At 39.1% G+C, this 21,165-nt stretch overlaps 1 protein-coding gene across 2 annotated transcripts in view; it reads left to right on the forward strand.

The window, feature by feature from the left end:
- The window catches only part of col5a3a (collagen, type V, alpha 3a), a 212,692-nt gene extending 195,688 nt beyond the window's left edge, over positions 1 to 17,004 (forward strand). For both annotated transcript variants that reach the window (XM_057861461.1, XM_057861463.1), the window contains exons 62-67: positions 5,315 to 5,368; positions 5,447 to 5,723; positions 6,338 to 6,450; positions 6,539 to 6,607; positions 6,672 to 6,905; positions 11,861 to 17,004. In XM_057861461.1, the coding sequence (XP_057717444.1) occupies positions 5,315 to 5,368; positions 5,447 to 5,723; positions 6,338 to 6,450; positions 6,539 to 6,607; positions 6,672 to 6,905; positions 11,861 to 12,007 (894 nt within the window). In that variant the 3' untranslated portion in view covers positions 12,008 to 17,004. The remainder of the gene's footprint in view (positions 1 to 5,314; positions 5,369 to 5,446; positions 5,724 to 6,337; positions 6,451 to 6,538; positions 6,608 to 6,671; positions 6,906 to 11,860) is intronic.
- The last annotated feature ends 4,161 nt before the right edge of the window (positions 17,005 to 21,165 follow it).

Consider the following 21,165-nt stretch of genomic DNA (forward strand, 5'->3'; position numbering starts at 1 on the left):
GACATCCATCACTGTCAATGGCAGGCAGTAGTAAATATTTGTTTTAAATGTATTTGTAACCATTTTAAACTGTGCTCCTTATTCATATTTTTATTCATAAATTGGGAAAAAACAATAACTATTCCTGTATTAATTTTATTTTTGAATTTTATTCTTCAGAAGTTTAAATAAACAGATAAACCTGTAATTATTCTCATCCTCGTTATTCTCTATTATAATGTTTATTCGTTTAAAAGATAAATCTGCAATTATTCTTTTATTTTAAATGTTTTGTTATTAGAAAAAAAAAAAAAACGATGGGAGTTTTTAAAAAAGCTATTAAAAAAGTTATTACTGCCATTTTATTTTTTATTTATCAACTTTAGAGCATAATTGGGGACCATAATGAGAGTGTATTTCTGTTTTTAATTGACTTAGTTTTGCTGTAATTAATTCATAATTTTATCATGAAATTATTATACTTAAAAGATGAATAATGATAATTATAAAATTATAATTGAGACCTGGAAACCCATTTTGGCTCACGTAGGTGAGACCTGTCAAGCAAATATAAATAATGATTCAAATTGTGATGTCCACATTAAGTATTTCTGAGGCTGTTTTTTAAATGACCATAACTAGTTTGTATTGCCTCATATCTGGTGATAGGATTCGTATCATGATTCACTGCTCACGATTCGATTCGATCGAAATTAATCCCGAAGCTACACTTTTAAAATGGACATAAAAGTACATTCATTTCAATTTATTCTCGAAACCTCATCCAGAACTAAAGTAAACATGTTTTTGTTTTATGTTTGAACAACATATGGCTTTCATTATAACATTGTCTTTTTTTATCGCAAACCAGCTTAGTCCAAACCTGCTTAAATGCAAGATTGTAAATATGAAAAGGAAAAAAAAACACATATACCACATTAATAAAAAATATATATACTGTATATTCAAACTAGGCCTGAACGATATTGGAAAAAATTATTGCAGCGATTTTTTGGGGGGTTTGAGATATATTGCGATTTTATATTGCGATATCTAAAAAATATGTTTTCTGTTTTTAAAATAAATTTTTACTAGATGACTTTAATAGGTGTTTGGAAAGACTTTGAATGACTCATTATGACCACAGTGTATGGTATTCCATCGTTTGTCGTGGTTAATAGCCGCGATAAGTGAAAAACCGCGAAGTAGCGCATAACCCCCAGCCCCGAATATATATATTTATAGGTATTTAGAAAACAATCAAATATATATATTGAAAAACACTGGAGTAAAAAGTACAGATACGTGCTGTAAAATATAGTGTAGTGAAATTAAAAAGTACCACTTCGTATTTGTACTCAAGTAAAGTACAGATACACAAAAATGTACTTAAGTACAGTAACGAAGTACTTTTACTTCGTTATATTCCACCACTAATTGCTGCCACCTTCACACTTCAAATGGATTGGACATCTTGCACTGTTAATGGCAGCCAATGAGTTGTATACAGTGGGGCAAATAAGTATTTAGTCAACCACTAATTGTGCAAGTTCTCACACTTGAAAATATTAGAGAGGCCTGTAATTGTCAACATGGGTAAACCTCAACCATGAGAGACAGAATGTGGAAAAAAAAACACAGAAAATCACATTGTTTGATTTTTAAAGAATTTATTTGCAAAACAAGGTGGAAAATAAGTATTAGGTCTGTACCAAAAGTTCATCTCAATACTTTGTTATGTACCCTTTGTTGGTAATACTGGAGGCCAAACATTTTCTGTAACAATTCACAAGCTTTTCACACACTGTTGCTGGTATTTTGGCCCATTCCTCCATGCAGATCTCCTCTAGAGCAGTGATGTTTTGGGGCTGTCGCATGCGTTGCCATCATAAGGCTTTCAATTTTTTGTGGCTCTAGACATATTTGTGTTTTATTTTTGTTTTTTCCTATATGGAATATATTCTCTTGCCAAGATAAGAAAACAAATCTTACTGTGTTTCCAAACAAGCAAGATGGAACGCAGCCTAGCTTGAGATGCATCCTAAAACTCAAGTGCGGAAGGAGAGGTGCAGCACATCTCACATTAGTGACACCACCCACACACTGCTACGATGCAAGCTGTCGTACTCCACATACAAAAATGGATTTTCGTCTTGTAGTCGTCTCGTCACAAGAAAACTGGGATTCGTGTCGTTATGTAGCAGTCTCCCAAGCCACATTTTTAGCTCGTCACATCATCGTTATGAAAAAATAGTTCGTCTACGAAATATTTTCGATATCGTCATTTTTGACGAAACAGCACTGCAGGATTCTAGTATAAAAAGAAGAAAAAAACACTCAAAAGATGTATAGCATGTTAATACCAAACAGTTATTAAAAAAAGAAAAAAAAAAGGGCAAAACTTTGCATCTTTGCAACTTAGCATTCAGGTATACCAACCACCACAGGGCCAAAAGACCAAAAATAACTTGGTGTTTCTATAGTATTTCTTTTATATTGCACAGCTTGCATATAGTGTGGCTTTTGTCATACTCAATGCCTCTGTTTTAGCTGTAAACATCAAAATGAGCCCAAATTTCAGACTTATAAAGGTGCTTCCTGGCATTACGTTTATCCAGCTCTGCCATGTTGAAACTTTTGTTCCGTGGCGTCAAATCCCGCAAGACTATCACGTAAAAAAGCCACCCGGGATAACTCTCACGCGATGTTGTTCGTAATTCAGCAGAATGCAAGGCAGCTGCACGCTGCCAACTAGCTGATGGGAGTGAAAGTGCATCTGCTCTAATGTTTATTTCAACCAAAAAAACACGCGAGAGGATCGGTACAGATTTTAAATCAATACAAGTAGGGCTGCAACAAACGATTATTTTTATAATCGATTAATCGGACGATAAATCAATCAATGAATCAATTAATCGGATGAATGTCACTTTTTTTCAATTACTTCCGCAATTTAAATTGAAGTTGTTTTAAGCATTTTGTAAGTAAACTGTGAAGACAAAATGGATGACTATTTCCTTCAAAAATAATACTTTACTGTTTTTAAAAAAAGTGAGTATAAAACATAAAAAGAATTTCTCAGCACACAAATCAGACAAAAAGCCTGATCATTCAAATTTTAAAAAAGTACTGCTGATTGACTTTTTTTCTAGTGGGCAAAGCGCTGATATAAATTATGTCAATGGATCATTTATTTTCTTTAAACAAACTAAACAACAAAATCAAACTCTCATATGACAATTTAAAGTTTGAGTTTGTGTTGAAAGGAGACTGCTGTTATATGTGTGTGGGTGTCTTTATAAAAAGAAATGAGAACTTTTTCTAACTATAACTTAAGTGCTAATATTCTTCTTCAAAACACAATACAAATGGACACATAAAACACTGATTAGCATAATTGCTAACAAGTTAACTCTCTCACTGTCTTGCTTTACTCACTGGCGCGCGCGCAGCCTCTCAGTACACACAAACAAGGAACCAAACAAGACTGTTCATAGGTACTAGCAAAAATCAATGGCAACTAATTTATTAAACGATTTAATCGATTAGTTGTTGCAGGCTTAGATATGAGAATTGCGTGATGTAATTTTTTAATACCCTTGATAACTAGTCACTGGCCTTATAAAGGATGACATCATTAGCTGCCAGTCACGAAGCTGAACACCCAATCCATTTGAAGTGGGAGGACTGGCATTCATTCATACGCTGCCTGCCCTCCTAGTTTAAATGGATTGGACGTCTACTAGTGACAAACTCATTTCAATGGCGTACCGCAAGCAACATGTCACTTCCGCTCATTAATATTCATGACGTTAGCTACTGTTGCTAAGGGAGGACATACCACTGTTTGTCTCTTATAGGAAATGAATGGAAATTGTGTACGAAGGAGATGTTTACAAAACTAAACCTACCAATTCTCTTCGAAAATGATGTTCCTGGTGCCAAATTCACTTGCAAAGATGTGGAAGTACATAAAAATGTTCAGTTATAGAGATGGCTTGAGTGTCGAGGGCTGAAAAAAACGAGCCGACCTTAGCACAGCCTTAGCTTTTTTATCAACACCTTTTTCTTACGCGACTGACCATGACATTCTCCTGTTTCAACAAGCTATCCTTTACCACCAGCCCCGTCTTTCCTATATACTATATGTTTTGGTTGTCCTACGTCTCTGACTGTTCTTGGGGGGATTTATATTTTGTGTAGCGATGTCAAATGCTACTCAGTGACAGCCAACGAACACTTTAAATTTTTTCGGGATTAACAAATCTTAATTCTATAATTTATTTACACTTCCCCTTACTAAAGTTGTTTGTTTTTTTTTTACAACAGAAACGGTAACAGTGGCAGTCAGATACCATTGAAATTCTTTTCAGGTCATTCATTGTCAGACAGAAGCAGTACGGCACAACGTCATGCTAAAAATAAGTTAAAAATATAACAATGGCTTACTTCTTTGCCATTGACCATGCCAACCCAACAAAATGTTTACTGCATATGACATGTGAATGGATTCACTGAGCTGGTGTTAAAAGTCCGCGCAAGTTGATTCAGTCTTCACATTCTTTCCTCCCGAGTTTTGGTTTCGGGAACCGTATGAAGAAAACATCCTTCGTATGTATATCGTAATGTCTAGAGTCGTTTCTACAATTTCCAAAAAAGCAATGTGTGATCGACATGTTTGTTTTTGAAAGATTACCGGAGAAAAATAGCACAAATAACGTTGTTTCAATGCGAGGGCGGGTCTAAAATGTCCCATTTCGGCTTTACTTCCGCTTTACGATGCGACGTCACGGTCTAAAAATAGCATGCGTGCGGTACGCCATTAACATCAGTAAGATTAAAAGAGCCACATGATTGTGGTTGTCTATCGTCCTGAATAATACTGAAAGAGCCAAGAAAGCCAGCAGTTGTCATTGTTTTAGTTTGGTTCTGTGCCCTAGTGTGTCTTGCCATGTGATTAAGCATTGATTTCACCTGTTGTGGTCTGCTCCTTGTGTGTTGACCAATCCGCTGCCTCTCATGTCACCCACCTGTGCCTCATTACCTCGTAACCCAATGTGCTGTCTAGTCTTGTTCCATCATTCTGTTCTCATCATTTGCCATGTGTCGTACTTGCCCTGGTTATCCGCATCCCTATAAGTTTTGAGTCCTGGTCTTTTGTTCTATACCCCACAAATTTTGTTTGTTCTTTGTTTCTGTTACGAACAATAAAACATTTTTGAGTTTTCCGCCTCCATATCTTGCCTTCCCATTATATCCCCTGCGTTTGGGTCCACTTCGTCCCGCTCTTTGACAGCAGGTGGCAAATGATTGACACTCCTCTTCTGTTCTCCAGGGTGGCATTGGTCCCCAAGGTGATCCAGGCCCTGCTGGCCCACCAGGACCCCCAGTTAGTACATGTGATGATCAATTTCTTGGTCTTCTGTATCGCATCTTTTTTGATCATTTTATCTCCATTCAATTTCAGGGACCAGCTGCTACAGTGGTTGAACCTCTGCCCATCCGGGAGGGCAGGAAAAAGAAAAGACGCAACTCATCTAAAGAGGAGGAAGTAGCTATCAATATGGAAGACTTTCTGCAAGCAGATCAGCCTTTAGGAGGAGAGGACGGAATGGAGGAAGTCTTTGCTACGCTTTCATCCATGAAAATGGAGGTGGAGCTGATGAGGAGGCCCCTGGGGACTTTTGACAGCCCGGCACGCACTTGCAAGGAGCTCATGATGGTTCAACCGGATTTCAAAGACGGTGAAAAAGTGCATCTTTCTAGTACTCTTTGCAAAAGTTTAACTAGGGCTGCAACTAACGATTATTTTTTGCAAACAATTAATCGAATAATCAATTACCTTCACAATTTAACTTGAAGTTGTTTTAGGCATGTTTTAAGTAACTATGAAGACAAAAAGAAATGAGACAACTTTATCTAACAATAACTCAAGTAGTAATATACTTCTCCAAAAAACAATACAAACGGACACTTAAGACACTCATAATTAGCATAATCACTAACTAGCTTAGCGCTCTGTGCTAACTAGTAACGTCTCATTAATGAAGAATACAAGCAATACAATTCATTTGCTCACCTCTGACTGAGGCACACTGGATCTAACAACACAAAAGACAATCTAACTCTCTACGTTTCTTAATATTGTTTCAGTAACCCAACAGCAGCAGTCGCAGCAGTGAACTCTTGATTTAGTCGGTACCATAAGCAGTAATATGTAGTGATATGAAGGAGAAGCCTTCTTATGGCAAGAATAATGCTGACCTGTGACGAAACTGAGCTTGACATCTTTTGTTCTAACAGATTAGGGTACTGTCTTCTCATTATGGATGACAGCTTGTCCGTGTGTGCCTCGTAGGAGACTATTGGATTGATCCTAACCAAGGATGCAACCGGGATGCCATCAAGGTCTACTGCAACTTCACAGCTGGCGGCGATACATGCTTAGACCCTGACAAGAAGATCGAAATGGTACGTTCTCAGTGTGTTTGAATCGCCACCGCGAGCTACGTTTGCCAGCCAAAGCAACTAACGCTACATTTGTTCCGTGTATGTTTAGGTGAAATCAGCAGCTTGGAGCAAAGAGAAACCAGGAAGCTGGTATAGTCAATACAGAAGAGGCAATAAGGTACAAAATGCACAACTGTTTCATCTGTGATCGAAGCTAACGTTCATGTGCTCTTTTCTGTCAGTTCTCTTACAATGACATGGATGGCAACACTGTCCAAGTCGTCCAATTGACTTTCCTCAAACTACTGAGTGCCACGGCCAATCAGCGCTTCACGTACACATGCCAGAATTCGGCGGGCTGGTATGACAGCACGTCAAGCTCCTACCGCCACGCCCTGAGATTCCGGGCCGGCAATGATGAGGAGCTGACGCAGGTCAAAAGCTCTTTCATCCATGCCGTCCATGACGGATGCCAGGTAAGATGAATAAGCATTCACGTTTTTTTTATTTTATTTTTTATTTTTTTGAGTGCGTACCTTGCTTGCAGCCCAGACTACGGTGATCACTTCCATACAGTGAAAATGGAGGATATGTTTAAAAATAAATAAATAAATCATCAGACTTGCGGTGTATTTTTATCAACAATAATGTTTTGCACGGTTTATAGATCATATATGTGTAACTAAATAGTAAAAAATACCAATTAAAACTTTTTTCACAATTTATTTAGTTTACAGTAACATGTTTTTAAATTGTAACGTGCCCCAGAACAAATCTTACTTTGAAACGGTTTTAACAAGGAACATTTGTAGCAAACGAAAAAATATAAGAACTAGAACTTTTATCTTGGGGTCTTGTTCCCGAGTGAGGGTAGGATGGAGTAGGAGATCGACAGGCGGATCGGTGCAGTGTCTGCAGTGATGCAGACTCTGCACCAGGCCGTAGTGCTGAAGAAAGAGCTGAGCCAAAAGGCAAAGCTCTTGATTTACCCGTCGATCTATGTTCCTACCCTCACCTACTAATTGGTCACGAGCTGTGGGTTGTGACTGAAAGGACGAGATCCCGGCATAGACTTCATAATGTATTGACGGGGCGCGGGGCCTATCTTCGTCAGACAAAGAGCTTTTTTAGTTTTGATTCTTGTGAATAAAAGCTTAAATCCCTAAATTCTTTATAGATATGGACGTAAAACTGTCTCAATTCCTGGTTAAAAGAAAAAAAAAAAAAAAAAAACATGCAGGTCGCATTTATTTTACATAAATATTGCGAACTATGAGGCTAGTCAGTAAGGAAATTAACGGCCGCCATATGTAAACAAAGAGCTTTTTCCGTTGAAAGTTCTTGTGAATAAAAGGTCAAATCCCTGAATTCTTTATAGATATGGACGTAAAGCTGTCTCGACTCTTGGTTAAAAGAAAAGAAACGTCCAGGTAGCTTTTACTTTACGTAAATATTGCGAACTATCAGGCTAGTCAGGAAGGATAATAGCGACCGCCATATGTAAACAAAGAGTGTTTTCCATTAAAAAGTCTTATGAATAAATGCTTAAATCCCTGAATTCTTTATAGATATGGACGTAAAACTGTCTCGATTCTTGGTTTAAAGAAAAAAAAAATGTGCAAGTAGCATTTATTTTAAATATTGCGAACTATGAGGCTGCTCAGTAGGGATATTAGCGACCGCCATATGTAAACAAAGAGCGTTGTCCCTCTCCTTCTCCCGAGTCCTCACAAATAAAACATAAAATTTCAGGTTTTTTCGGGCTCGGGCTAGCAAATCAAGTTAATTGATCGGGCTCGGGCCGCGTCAGACTTTAATACCCGGGGGCCAATCGGGTCGGGCTGGTTTTTTTAGGCTTGATCTAACTTCTAGCGTCATGTAATGTTAGCATACCATACACCTATTCAGCCTGTTGTTCTGTTGGATTTTAAATTGCCTTTCAAGATGACATGTCTGTTCTTGGTGCTGGATTCAATCAAATAAATTTCCCCCAAAAAATGCGACTTATACTCCGGTGCGACGTATTGTCCGAAATTACGGTATTCCGTTTCAAGAGACTTGACAGTTCAGACTGCCTGCCACATTCTGGAAAAATGTGGCCTAGATCGGATCTGAAAGGGTCCGCTTCTATGCGACTTGTCCCGTTCAGACCGTCAAGTTAATGCCTCACTCGAGTCGCAAAAACAAAAATAAATCGGATTCGTGCATTAAGACCTGCAGCATGAACCTAGCCTAAGACACACTAAGGTAGCAAGATTGTCGGTACCAGGATTAGCGATCAGGTAGCATAGCATAGGATTTCAACCAAGGGCATAGGTTTGGACTCAACATTGGTAGGGACGATATAACAGCATAACCTGCATGTACACTTTGGGATATGACATTAATAAGACCAAACAGATTGGGTGAACAGGGTCAGGGCTACATTTCTCATGAATATGATGCTAATTAATTGATATGCTAAATCAGGGGTGCTCAATACGTTGATTACGATCGACCAGTCGATCGCAACGCTAGTGTAAGATAGCCTGGTACACCAGACTCACCGCTCTTCCAGCTATTGAGTCTGGCCACTATTCAGCGGATACAATTTCCAGGGCGGGGCAAGCCACAGCAAACAGACAGCGGAGTGGACCAATCAGCGACGGGCGGACGTGACGTTAGTAAAGCGACGAGGGCAGGACGAGGGACTTGGGCGCGGAAGTAAACATATGAGGAGAGCGGAGTTTATTCAACATGGCTAGCGCGAGGCAGACTGTTGTCATGGACTTGTGTTGATGTGTTTTAGGTAATTTAAAACTAATTTTACCGTGGATTGGAACATATTCTCGGCTCTCCTGTTCGCCATCTGTGTTGTTGTGGAGATGACTTCCGATGCGGAAGAGTGACGTTGCTCGTTAAGCACACGTCACGCAAATAAACGAATCTGATTGGACGCTTGATTTTGTCTGTGCTCGAGAGGCCGTTAATGGGCTGGGTCCCAGACTATTCTCGCAGTGTTTGAAAAATACAGGGAGAACAGTCTGGCCGTGCCAGGCAAAGTGTAAGTAGCTCGCAGCACCCCCCCCAAAAATATATATTTATGTATAGTTAATTATGATTATGTTGTGTTGTGTGAGTGACATATTAGGTTATGCAGCACCCCTCTCTCTCTCTCTCTCTTGCTCACATTTTTCTACTATAGTTTCTAGCAGAGTTCACTACATTTCTCAGTTTAATTAACATTAACAGTAGAAAACAAACATTTAAAGACACTTCTCTCTAAGCAGCCTCCTACTCGAGTTTTACAAGTTAGCAATTTCACACAGTTTAATGTTATGCCAATTATGATACAGGTCGGACTTTCAGCAGCCAAATTAGTGGTGTGTTTACCACCTCCACAACATTGGCGTCTTTTTCAATTACAGTGGCTGCTGCTGGCTGAAAAAAAAATTGGCGAAGGAGGCGCCATGTTGTTGACATGCATTTCTGTTGGGGCTGTGGGGGTGTGAGCGTGCGTGTGTGTGTCGGAGGTGGGTCAAGTCATCAGCCAAATCAAACTTTTGGGGATGATGGCAAGTTTGAGTATAATGAAAAATATTCACTCAACTCATTCACTCCCAGCCATTTTCACCGGTGCAACCCCCTTCACTCCCGGCCGTCCACTGGATTTTTACTGATTTTGCAAGGCCCACAGAAAATTCTGTTCTATTGCTATATAAACATGGAACCCACCAAAAGAAAGAGTAAACTCTCTTCTTTCAGCAGGAAAAAAAAGTTAGTTCATATCTTTTTCCATTCTTTAGAAATCAGAATTAGAAAATAGCTTAGTTTGAGCAATTTTCCAATTTCTGTTGAAAAAACAAAGAAATTGAGCTTTTTGTAAACGCATACATTTCAAACATAACTTTGACTTTAACACAACTATTTTTTGCTTTAGTTACATCCCAAACATCTGAATAAAGATTTCCTTTTACAAAATAACATAAACAACAAGACAAATAGAGCTTTTGATAGCAAAGTAACAATTTATTTACACATAACTAACTGAGAGATGACGCTGATGTGGCTGCGACAGCCAGGGTAAACTTTTCCCTCATCGCAGCCTGTCTCATAAAGATGGATTTTTTTAGCCTTTTTTTTTATGGTGACCATTGCCACGTGACGGAGTTCGCCTGGGGAACTTGTGTCCCTGGGGGGGAACTGGTTTGGCCGTGTGCGTTTCCGGCTGAGTCGCGGGACACTGGAGGGTGCGGGGGACGCGAGCGGCCGAGCACGACGGCGCGGGCTCTGCTCGGCGAGCAGCACGGACTCAACGGCATCGTGCGCTGCGCTGGTGGTCCCGGTCGTTCTGCTCGGTCGTCCAGCACCTGGCATCCCGGACATCCTCCCGGTTGTTCTGCTCGGTCGTCTGCCGCCTGGCATCCTAGACATCCATTCGGTCGTCTTCCGCTGGCGGCCCGGTCGTTTGTTCCGTTGATTTGGGTTGGGGGTCTTACCAAATGCGCTACTGCCCTCCAGTGGCCAGTTTTATTGCTTCAAAATGGATTTTCAGCATTGTGCTTTGGAGCCAAGTTGAATCAGAACCTAGAGATGTCTCTTGTGAAAAAAAACGTAAAAGACGTATAAATACTTTTTTGGGACACTGAAACAAAAAATAGAACATATTTACACGTTGTTGGGAGCAAATGACTTAATAATGGTAGTGTCCATTCTATCCTTACAACTTATGGGAAGGCAATCTAAATTACCTATATAACTGAACTTCTATCATGCATATAAGGTTGCTTAAAATTTGGTGGGGACAATTTGAGCATCCTGAAAAGTTGCTAGTGTTATGTCCCTACCATCCCTATGCAAACCTACGTCCTTGATTTCAACATATCCACACTTACACATGATTTAAATAATAACGGGTTCCCCACCTCACATTGCTGAATTATGTACGCTTCACGTACCTAATCACGTCTCCTTTTGACCCACCTTCTGTCCTTTCTCCTCGGTTCAGGCCCCCCACATAGTGTCCACTGATATACATAATTAGCTAATGATAGCACCACTATGTTCAGAAGTAATATTAATAATAATAATTTGTAATAATGTATTTCTTGTTGTTTGTTCTTCTACTCTTTAGTCTGCTTCCTTCCTTTCTTTCCCCCTGTAACACCTTCCTACTTGTTGCTGTCTCCTTTCTCCTAATAAACAAAACCTAATGATCAACCACTGTGGGAGTATATCAAACTCCCATGTGATTACCGGTGTGTACCGGATTCCCTTTCTCTGTGTCTAAGCAGCTGGACAAGACAGGTAAAAAAAAAAAAATCCAATCATGTTCTGCTTTAGATTTAAATCCAAAGAAGAAGGATGAAAATAGCCTTATGATTGGACATCTACTGTATCATCGTCAATTCCCTAACATCAGTTAATAATAGATTCAACATTTCTCTTTCAGTTGCGCAAAGGTCACGAAAGTACAATTCTGGAGATGGACTCCCCCTCGGCCGAGCTGCTGCCCATTATGGATGTGTCCGCAACAGACTTTGGCAACAGCAACCAAAAGTTTGGATTCAGAGTTGGACGTGTGTGCTTCACTGGCTAACAAAACAACCAACGTAAAAAAAAAAAAAAAAATACAAGACCACTGAACACTGCAAAACCAAAGAAACGGGAGTTTTACCACTGCCATGAGCAATATTTATTGTTCTATTATGTTGTGTATTATTTAAGACTTTCTTCACAGCCCACGTTGGGAGTTCCTTCGGCTTTACAATAAGAAGAAAAAGAAGACATTCATCAGTTGCTACAAAGCACCAAAGGGAAATAAGATTCGTTCATATGTTGGGTTTATGTTTTTCCAATTTCCTTCCACATAAATTGGTCCCGCGCAAGGGTGAACGAGTGATCTATCGAAGCTTTTCAAAGACCGGCACTGAGTAATTCCCAGACATTCATTTGCATGCTACCGGTTCACTGTACTGCCAATTGCAAAGCTGCGTCGAACTAGCTGAGCATATTAATTATATACGGACGCAATTCTTCATCATTTGTTTGCTGGAGTGATGTATTGTTCCCTTTACCCTTCAAGTGCAGTTTGCTAAACGTGATTAGCATTTAGGAGGTTCTGTTAATGAGGATTTATTGAACTAGTGCTGGGCGATATGACGATTGCGTCAAAGTAATAGTAAATTATGTATATCATAATCATCATGTACATCATAAATTATATTAGCATAGAAATCCGATGTACTCAACTCTACGGTACGGATACTTCTTCATTTATGAAATGGAAAGCCACTAGATGACCCTCTACCCCAAAACTTAGCGTATGCTACAACACAAACATGTGGTTTGATTGATTGCAAATAAACTCAGAGTACCAGCTCATTTGGTAACCATGAAGACAAAATTATCAAGGCTGGGCAATGATAACGCATTTTAACCTATCGCATGAGATTAACGATTAATCGCGTTGTCGAAAACAGAATCCAATAATCTGATAATAAAGCAGGATTTAGCACACAGCAGGGCAGAGAATGAAAAGTGGTATATGCCATGTGGCATTTTTTTGCCATGTGGTAAACTGGATTTTGCCATGTGGCATTTTTTTCGCTATGTGTCATTTTTTGTTGCTATGTGTCAAAATGGATTTTGCCGTGTGTCTTTTTTTTTTTTTTTTTTGCCATGTGGCCTTTTTTTTCCCATGTGGCATTTTTTTGCAATGTGGCAAAATGGGTTTTGCCATGTGTCAAAATGGATTTTGCCATTGTCTCGACAGACAGCGAGAACCAAAATTTGGTATTTGCCATCTTTTTTCTTTTTTTGGGGGGCGGGGGGGGTATGTGGCATTTTTTGGGGTATGTCAGTTTTTCAGGCCATTCAAGTCCAAAATTTCCATTCATTTTAAATGGCAGAATAACGTGTGGGTGTGATTTGTGGCCATCCACTTACCATTAAAGCGCATTGACATTCAACTTACACCCAAGTCAGGCTATGCCACTGACGGCTATCCAAGTCCAAATTTTCCATTCATATTAAATGACAGAAAAACGTGTGGCTGTGATTTTACACTTTGACCATACACTTTACATTACAGCACATTGACATTCAACTGGCACCCAAGTCAATGCGGTGTAATACCACCCCCCAAAAAAATGGCCACATGGCAAAAGAAAATCAATTTTGCCACATGACAAGAAAAAATGCCACGTGGCAAAATCCATTTTTCCACATGTCAAAAAAAAATTCCACATGGCAAAATCAATTTTGCCACATGGCAAAACAATGCCACATGGCAAAATCTTTTTTGACACATGGCAAAAAAAAAGCCACATGCCAAAATCCATTTTGCAACATGGCAAAATCCATTTTGCCACATGGCAAATACCACTTTGGGTTCTCGGCCCTGTGGGCAGCAAGTACCAGTCGAAGGGGTAATTCTGGGGCATTTCTGGTCATTGCCTGTTGATTTTCAGTCACTTCCTGTTGATTGATGTTGCATTTCATGGTCACTTCCTATTGATTCTGGGGCATTAATCAACTTCCTGTTCATATTCTGTTACAGAGCAGGAAGTGACCCGGGAATGCAGTGACTCAAACTCAACAGGTAGTGACCTGTCAATTCCCTAAAATAAACCAAAGGTGACCTCTAAATGCCTCAAAAATAGAAAACAATGACTGTGAATGCTCTGGGTTCGAATGACCGAACGATCATTCGTCCTTCCCAGTCTTAATGGATTGGGCATCGAGCGCCGTAAATGGCAGCTATAGAGTTAACTGAGACACTATTATAGTGGTAGATTTTGGGAGCAACTTGGTTCCTTTTTTTTCTTTTTTAAACATTGACATCTTAAAACGATATCTCGATTTTTGCCAGGAGCGTATAGATAACCTTTTGGGGTGCAAAGCATCATTATACAGTATATCACCATTTTGATATTTTGTCACACCCTTAATTTTAAATCATTGGAACGGTTTACCGCCATGGCCTCATTCCCTGCCATTGACGGTGATAGACATAGAATCAAGCGGCGTCCAATCAATGAAGTGGGAAGTGGCAGTGAATGAAAATCGACAAAAACAATCATTATTTAACCTGATCTCTATAAATACTTTTTTCCCGCCAAATGATTAAGAAAAATGTGCTAAATTGTGATTTATCATGATATAAGATGTATTGTGATATACATTTTGCAAAATCGCCCAGCACTAGATTGAACAACCCTCACTGTGAGGGCACTCCAGCGCCAGAATTAAGAGCACACTGATTAAAAACATTCATCTTCGCCGCACTTCTTCATACCAAGAGACGTGTCATGCAATCCCTGTCACTTTAGAACTCCACTCGGTTGTATTATTTATATGTTGAGATATGAACGCGTTACTTGGTCTTCGCCGGTGCTATTTTTTCGATTTGTTTGTGTGCCTCAGCGGGCTGGATCATAGGACGAGAATGGGAGGGGGTGGCAATTGCTCCTTCAGCAGAAAGAATCACCCTCTGAAGGAAGCTGGGGACAAGAGTGCTGAAGGCAAGGGGGGGGATTGCACATCTTCTGGCTGATTGTGCCAATTTCACAGGGCCAATGAAGGTCACTGGGGACATCTCAGTGCAGCTTGGTTTGCAGCTTTAAAGGGAAACTCCACTCTCGCGTAAAAATGTTCAGGCTCATTATTTGTGACCCGTTGCATCGAAACCAGTCACCCAGCTCTAAAATTGATCATTTTGATTTTCGGCATTTCTTACTTAGCATTTGAAAACTACAAAAGATATCTGAAATCCTAGCTGTTGAAGTAATTACGATTTTTTTTTTTGTCTTTTAAATTGTTGACACCTACAGTGAAAGCATTTCAATTCAACTTAGAGGAGTTTTCTCAATCCTTATGATTGGTTTGCTTACAAAAGAAAGCATAGACTTCATAATATATTGACGGGGCGCAGCGCCAATTCATAGGGGGGCTGCATTGTTGGCTTGGCCGTCAAAGCTGACTGAGTGGAATCACAGACAAAGAGCTTTTTTCGTTTAAAATTCTTGTGAATAAATGCTTAAATCCCTGAATTCTATACAGATATGGACGATTCTTGGTTAAAAGCAAAAAAGAAAAAAAAAAACGTGCAGTTGTCATTTATTTAATGTAAATATTGCAAAATAAGATGCTGGTCAGTAAGCAAATTAAGGGACGCCATATGTAAACGAAGAGATTTTTCCGTTTAAATTCTTGTGAATAAGTGCTTAAATCCCTACATTCTTTATAGATATGGACGTAAAACAGTCTGGATTCTTGGTTAAAAGTACAAAAAAAAAAAAAAATGGGCAGTTAGCATTTATTTTATATAAATATGGCGAATGTGCTGCTAGTCTTTAAGTCACTGTGGCGTCCCCCTTAGCACTACAAAGAGCTTTTTGCGTTGAAAATTATTGTGAGTAAATGCTTAAATCCCTGAATTCTTTATAGTTATGGACGTAAAACAGTCTTGATTCATGGTTAAAAGCAAAAAAAAAAAAAAAAAAAAAAAAAGGGCAGTTTAGCAGTTATTTTACGTAAATATTGCAAAGTATAATGCCAATGCTACAGCGGCTAATTTCTCCCATTGATTTCAAAATGCATGCATGGTACAAAAAATATAATAATTACCTTGACTCCTCGAACAAATCACTCCTGAAATAATCCTTCGTGTTTGTATGCAGTACAGCTTTCGTACTTTCAACCTAAATCCGGCGTTAGAATGCTGCATGTGACCAACTGCTAATAAATGAAGCGGAATGTGGGACGGCCCCCTTCAGGAAGGCGTGACGCAGTGAATGTTGAATGTGTCACGTCAATATATTATGAAGTCTATGGTTTAAGACGCAGACATTGAAGGGAAAGTTTCTTAGGTGGGAGTTTTTTCATAAATCATTCAGAAAATTTAAATAAAATAGAAAATGCAGTTTCTGGAGAAATTGCGATAGTAGCTTTGCTTTCGCAGGAAAACCCCTTGGGGTCACGCCCTGCTGATTTCAGGTCACTTCCTGCTGATTTGGGGACATTTCAGGGTCTCTTCCTGTTCATAACAGGTCACTTTCTATTGATTTGGAGACATTATATGGTCACTTCCCGTTAATATCAGCTCATTCCTTGTTGATATTTTGACGTACATGGCCGTCACTGGCATCAACTTGTACATTGCGTCAATGGAATTCAAGTACAATGGCATCAATAAAATCGACATATATGGCCATCAGTGGCAAGGACGTACATGGCCGTCAATGGCATGGACGTACATGGCTTTCAATGGAATCCAAGTACATTTGCATCAATAGAATCGAGATACATAGCTGTCAATGGCATAGACATGCATTGCTGTCAATGGCATTGACTTACTTGGGCGCCAGTTGAATGTCAATAGTAAAATCACAACCACCCATGTTTTTCTGCCATTGAAAATGAAGGGGAAATTTTGGCCATGAGAAATAAATGGAAAGACGTACAGTCCATGGCAATGACATCCCATTAGAAATGAATGAGAATTTGTTTTGCATATTTTGTACACAACTTTTATGCCCCTTCCTGATTTTTTTAATTTATGATTTATGTGAATTGGATCAAATTTGTAAGAGGAGATACTTTTTTTTTTTTTTTTTTTTTTTTTTTTTTTTTTTTTAAAACCACGTTATGGCATAAATGGTTAATTTTTCGGGGGTCATTTGAAAGACTCTCTGCATCGCACGAGCTTTCCGGTCATTTTTGTATTTAAACTGTGTCGATGGGCCAAACGGTTTGTTTTAATAATATACACACATTGTCTCCAGAGGACATCATATCTGATTTTGACACCTTGGGGAAAGTGTCTGATTATGGTGGAACGGGTCACATTTGACAAGCATGAAAAGGAGAATTCCCCATTAACTCATTCATTGCCTTCATTCATTGTCACATATGATGTGTTGTTGTAGTTAGTAAAAGAAGGAAATTAGATATTAAAAACACCCAGTGATGGCAATAGACATCCAATCGATTTCAACTGGGATCGATTGCTTTCAGCCCCTCCCAGTTAAAACGGATTGTATGTCTATTCCCGTCAATGGCAGCCAAAGCGTTAACTCATTGGCTGCCATTGAAGGAGACTTTCGTCCAATCCATATTGAATAGAACAGGCTGGCAGCATCATTCCATCAAATGAAAACCAAATAAATTACTGAAAAAGAATTGAAATATGAAATGTATCAACACATCTTGAATGGATTTTCTAAATTTATGACAGAAAAACACAACATTTAACTCATTTCAAATGGATTGGACATCTGCTAGTGATAAACTCAGGTAAAGCCACATCAGAAGAATGAGAAGCGCCACATGATTAGTCGTCTATCATCGTCAATGGCACTGAAAGATTCTAGTGTGCTGATGCAGCTCAGTTCATTTTTACATCAGGTGATCACTACGTTAACGCCTTTAAATAATGGTGCTACGTGATGTTTTTTTACGTCACTCCAGTCCTTCCCTGTGTTACCCTGCCAATATATGGTGTTTGTACAGTTATTCTTTAGACTTTGAGATGTTTACCCTGAACTGAACATTAATGTATTCGTATGACCAACAAAAAATGTCGCTTGAATAAAGGCGGTGTGGAAATGATGATTTTTATGTGAGTCTGCTGACATCCAAGACAGTCAAGATATAGTATGAGAACAAACAAAGGACATCTGCACTTTTGTGTCTCAACTTTGTACATGTAAATTAGCCTATTTTCTTCCTTCGGAGAGGAGGAAGGTCAGAAATGACAAAAGATTTCTCCTTTGACTTCTTTCTTAGATTTCTCGACACAATTTTAAATCAGTAAATTTTAATCACGCTTCCAGCCATCTATTTCTGGTGTACACACTGTAATTGCTCACCTTTTCATCTTCACTGCCTTATCTGCAGAAATAGCACATGCTCGATTTATGAGGGCTTGTCCACACGCACGCACAATAAATCAAGACATCCCTTTTGCCATACTCATTCAAATGCCATACCATGATCCCTCACTACTTTGCACTTCAAACTTTTTTTTTTCAAAAAAAAAAATAAATAAATAAATAAATACAGTATTTGATTAAAACATTCTAAGATGCATTTATACATGTACAAAATTATTGTTTTCTGATATATGTATGTGTATCATTTATATCTTAATCATTACATTTACAGTGCTTAAAATCCATTTGCTAAAATATACTTACGGCGCAACACACTCAGGTGACTTGAAGTTCCGCTCTGAGACCCCCAATTTGGCCAAACTCTAAATTGTCCTATATGTATGTATAATACATCATTGGAAAGCTTAAAATCTAGGGGAAGAAATTTTTTGAACAGGAGGGCATTTTTCATTTATAAAAAAATATTAAACAGCAAAACCCTAACTGGAGGTGAGAGCATGAGAGAGCAGAATTAAAGACGCCACGATTTTAACGACATATTATCGTGCACTTACCTCGTTTCGATCCAAAAACTCCATGTAGCATGTATCACTGAGTGTGAAGACACAGCTGTGACAGTTGGATTTTTAGGGGATTTTATGGGTGAAACATGGTCATATAACAAGGGTCGCGATGTAGAAATTGCATACATCGTGGAGTGGTCGAGATTTTCTTTTTCATGTATTTACCCTTTTAAATGTTATTTTTTCTATTTTTCTTTGTCTGGATCAATTATTTGTCATCTAAAATATTGGGGAAAGTGCGACAGTAACAAAAAAATACAATTAAGCGAAAGGTATGAGGTAGATATTTGTGACCTTTTTACAGACACCATTTTTTTCATTGTGACGTAATTTCTTTAAAAGTTTAAAATGCGCGCGTGAATAATTTTTTTTAAGTTGTTTTTTTTTTCCTATATATTAGACATCAATTAATGATTCTAAGCTAAAAATGACAGACATTTCGAATAATAAATATAATTACTGAGCTTTATATTTTTTTGTAAATCAGTTCCTCCTTTACTTCGCGGATTTTCGATTTTCGCGGGGATTTGGTCCTCATGAACCGCGAAAAACCAGGAACACTGTACTGCAGTGTTATATCTGTATATACTATATAAAAATAGTGTATACTATATATCCATCCGTCCATCCATCCATCCATCCATGATCTACTGCTTAGTCTGGGTGTGGGTTGCGGAGGCAGCAGCTTTAGCAGGGAAGCCCAAACTTCTCTCTCCCCAGCCACTTCAACGAGCTCCTCCGGCGGGATCCCAAGATTGCCTGGCACAGCCAGACTATTCTCCCTGTATTTTTCAAACACTGTGAGAAATATTCTGGGACCCAGCCCATTAACGGCCTCTCGAGCAAAGTACAAAATCAATCGTCCAATCAGATTCATTTATTTGCGTGACGTGTGCTTAACGAGTAACGTCACTCTTGCGTGCCCAAAGTCGTTTCTACAACAACACAGATGGCGAAAGGGAGAGCCGAGAATATGTTCCAATCTGCGGTAAAACCAGTTTTAAATTACCAAGAACACATTGAAACAAGTCATTGACAACAGTCAACATGGCTCGCGCTAGCCATGTTGAATAAACTTCTCCATTCTCGCTAATTACTTGTCGCTTTAACAACGTCACGTCTGCCCGTCGCTGATTGGTCCACTCCGCTGACTGTTTGCTGTGGCTTGCTCCGCTCTCGGAATTTGATCTGCCGGACGGTCGCCAGACTCAATCGCTGGAACAGCGGTGAGTCTGGTATACCAGACAACAGTCGAGAGACTAGTCTCAATATGGTGGAATGAAAAAGCATCTGAACCTTTTGGAATTTCTCACAATTTTGCATAAAATCACCATCAAATGTGATCTGATTTTTTTCAAAATCACACAAATGAAAATACATTGTCTGCTTTAAGTAAAACCACCCATACATTTATAGGTGTTCATATTTGAATGAGGATAGCATGCAAACAATGACAGAATGGGGAAAAATAAGTAAGTGAACCCTCTGCCGAAGGAGACTTAAAGAGCAATTGAAACCAATTTTTACCAAACATTTTAAGTTAAGTGTGTGCCCAGTCACTGATGAGTCGTTTAAAGCTACCCTGCCCACTACAAAACACACACCGGGTAAAAAATGTCTTGATGAGAAGCATTGTCTGATGTGCATCATGTCTCTGTCAGAAGAGCTGTCTGAAGACCTGCGATCAAGGATTGTTGATTTGTATAAAGCTGGGAAAGGATATAAAACCATCTCTAAAATTCTGGATGTTCATCAATCGACAGTCAGAAAAGTTGTCTACAAATGGAGAGACTTTGGCACTGTTGTCTCTCTCCCAAGGAGTGGCCGTCCACCAAAATGACGCCAAGAGTTCAGCGCAGAATACTCAGAGAGGTAAAAAAAGAACCCTGGAGTGTCTGCTAAAGACTTACAGGAATCACTGGCACAGGCCAATATCTCTATGCACACATCTATGAAACTATGGCCAAGAATGTTGTTCATGGGAGGACTCTACGGAGGAAGCCACTGCTGTCTGAGAAAAACATTGTTGCTCATTTAATGTTCGCCAAAAGGCACTTGGTTACTCCACGGAAGTTTTGGCAAAATATTTTGTGGACTGATGAAACCGAAGTTGAATTGTTTGAGAGTAACACACAACGTCATGTGTGGAGGAAAAATGGAAAGGCTCACTGACATCAACACCTCATCCCGACTGTGAAGCATGGTGGAGGGAACATCATGATTCGGGGATGTTTCGCCGCCTCAGATCCTGGACAGCTTGCAATCATTAATGAAAGAATGAATTCAAAAGTTTATCA

This window comes from Corythoichthys intestinalis, chromosome 16 (genome assembly GCF_030265065.1).
Source record: "Corythoichthys intestinalis isolate RoL2023-P3 chromosome 16, ASM3026506v1, whole genome shotgun sequence".
Classification (NCBI taxonomy): domain Eukaryota; kingdom Metazoa; phylum Chordata; class Actinopteri; order Syngnathiformes; family Syngnathidae; genus Corythoichthys; species Corythoichthys intestinalis.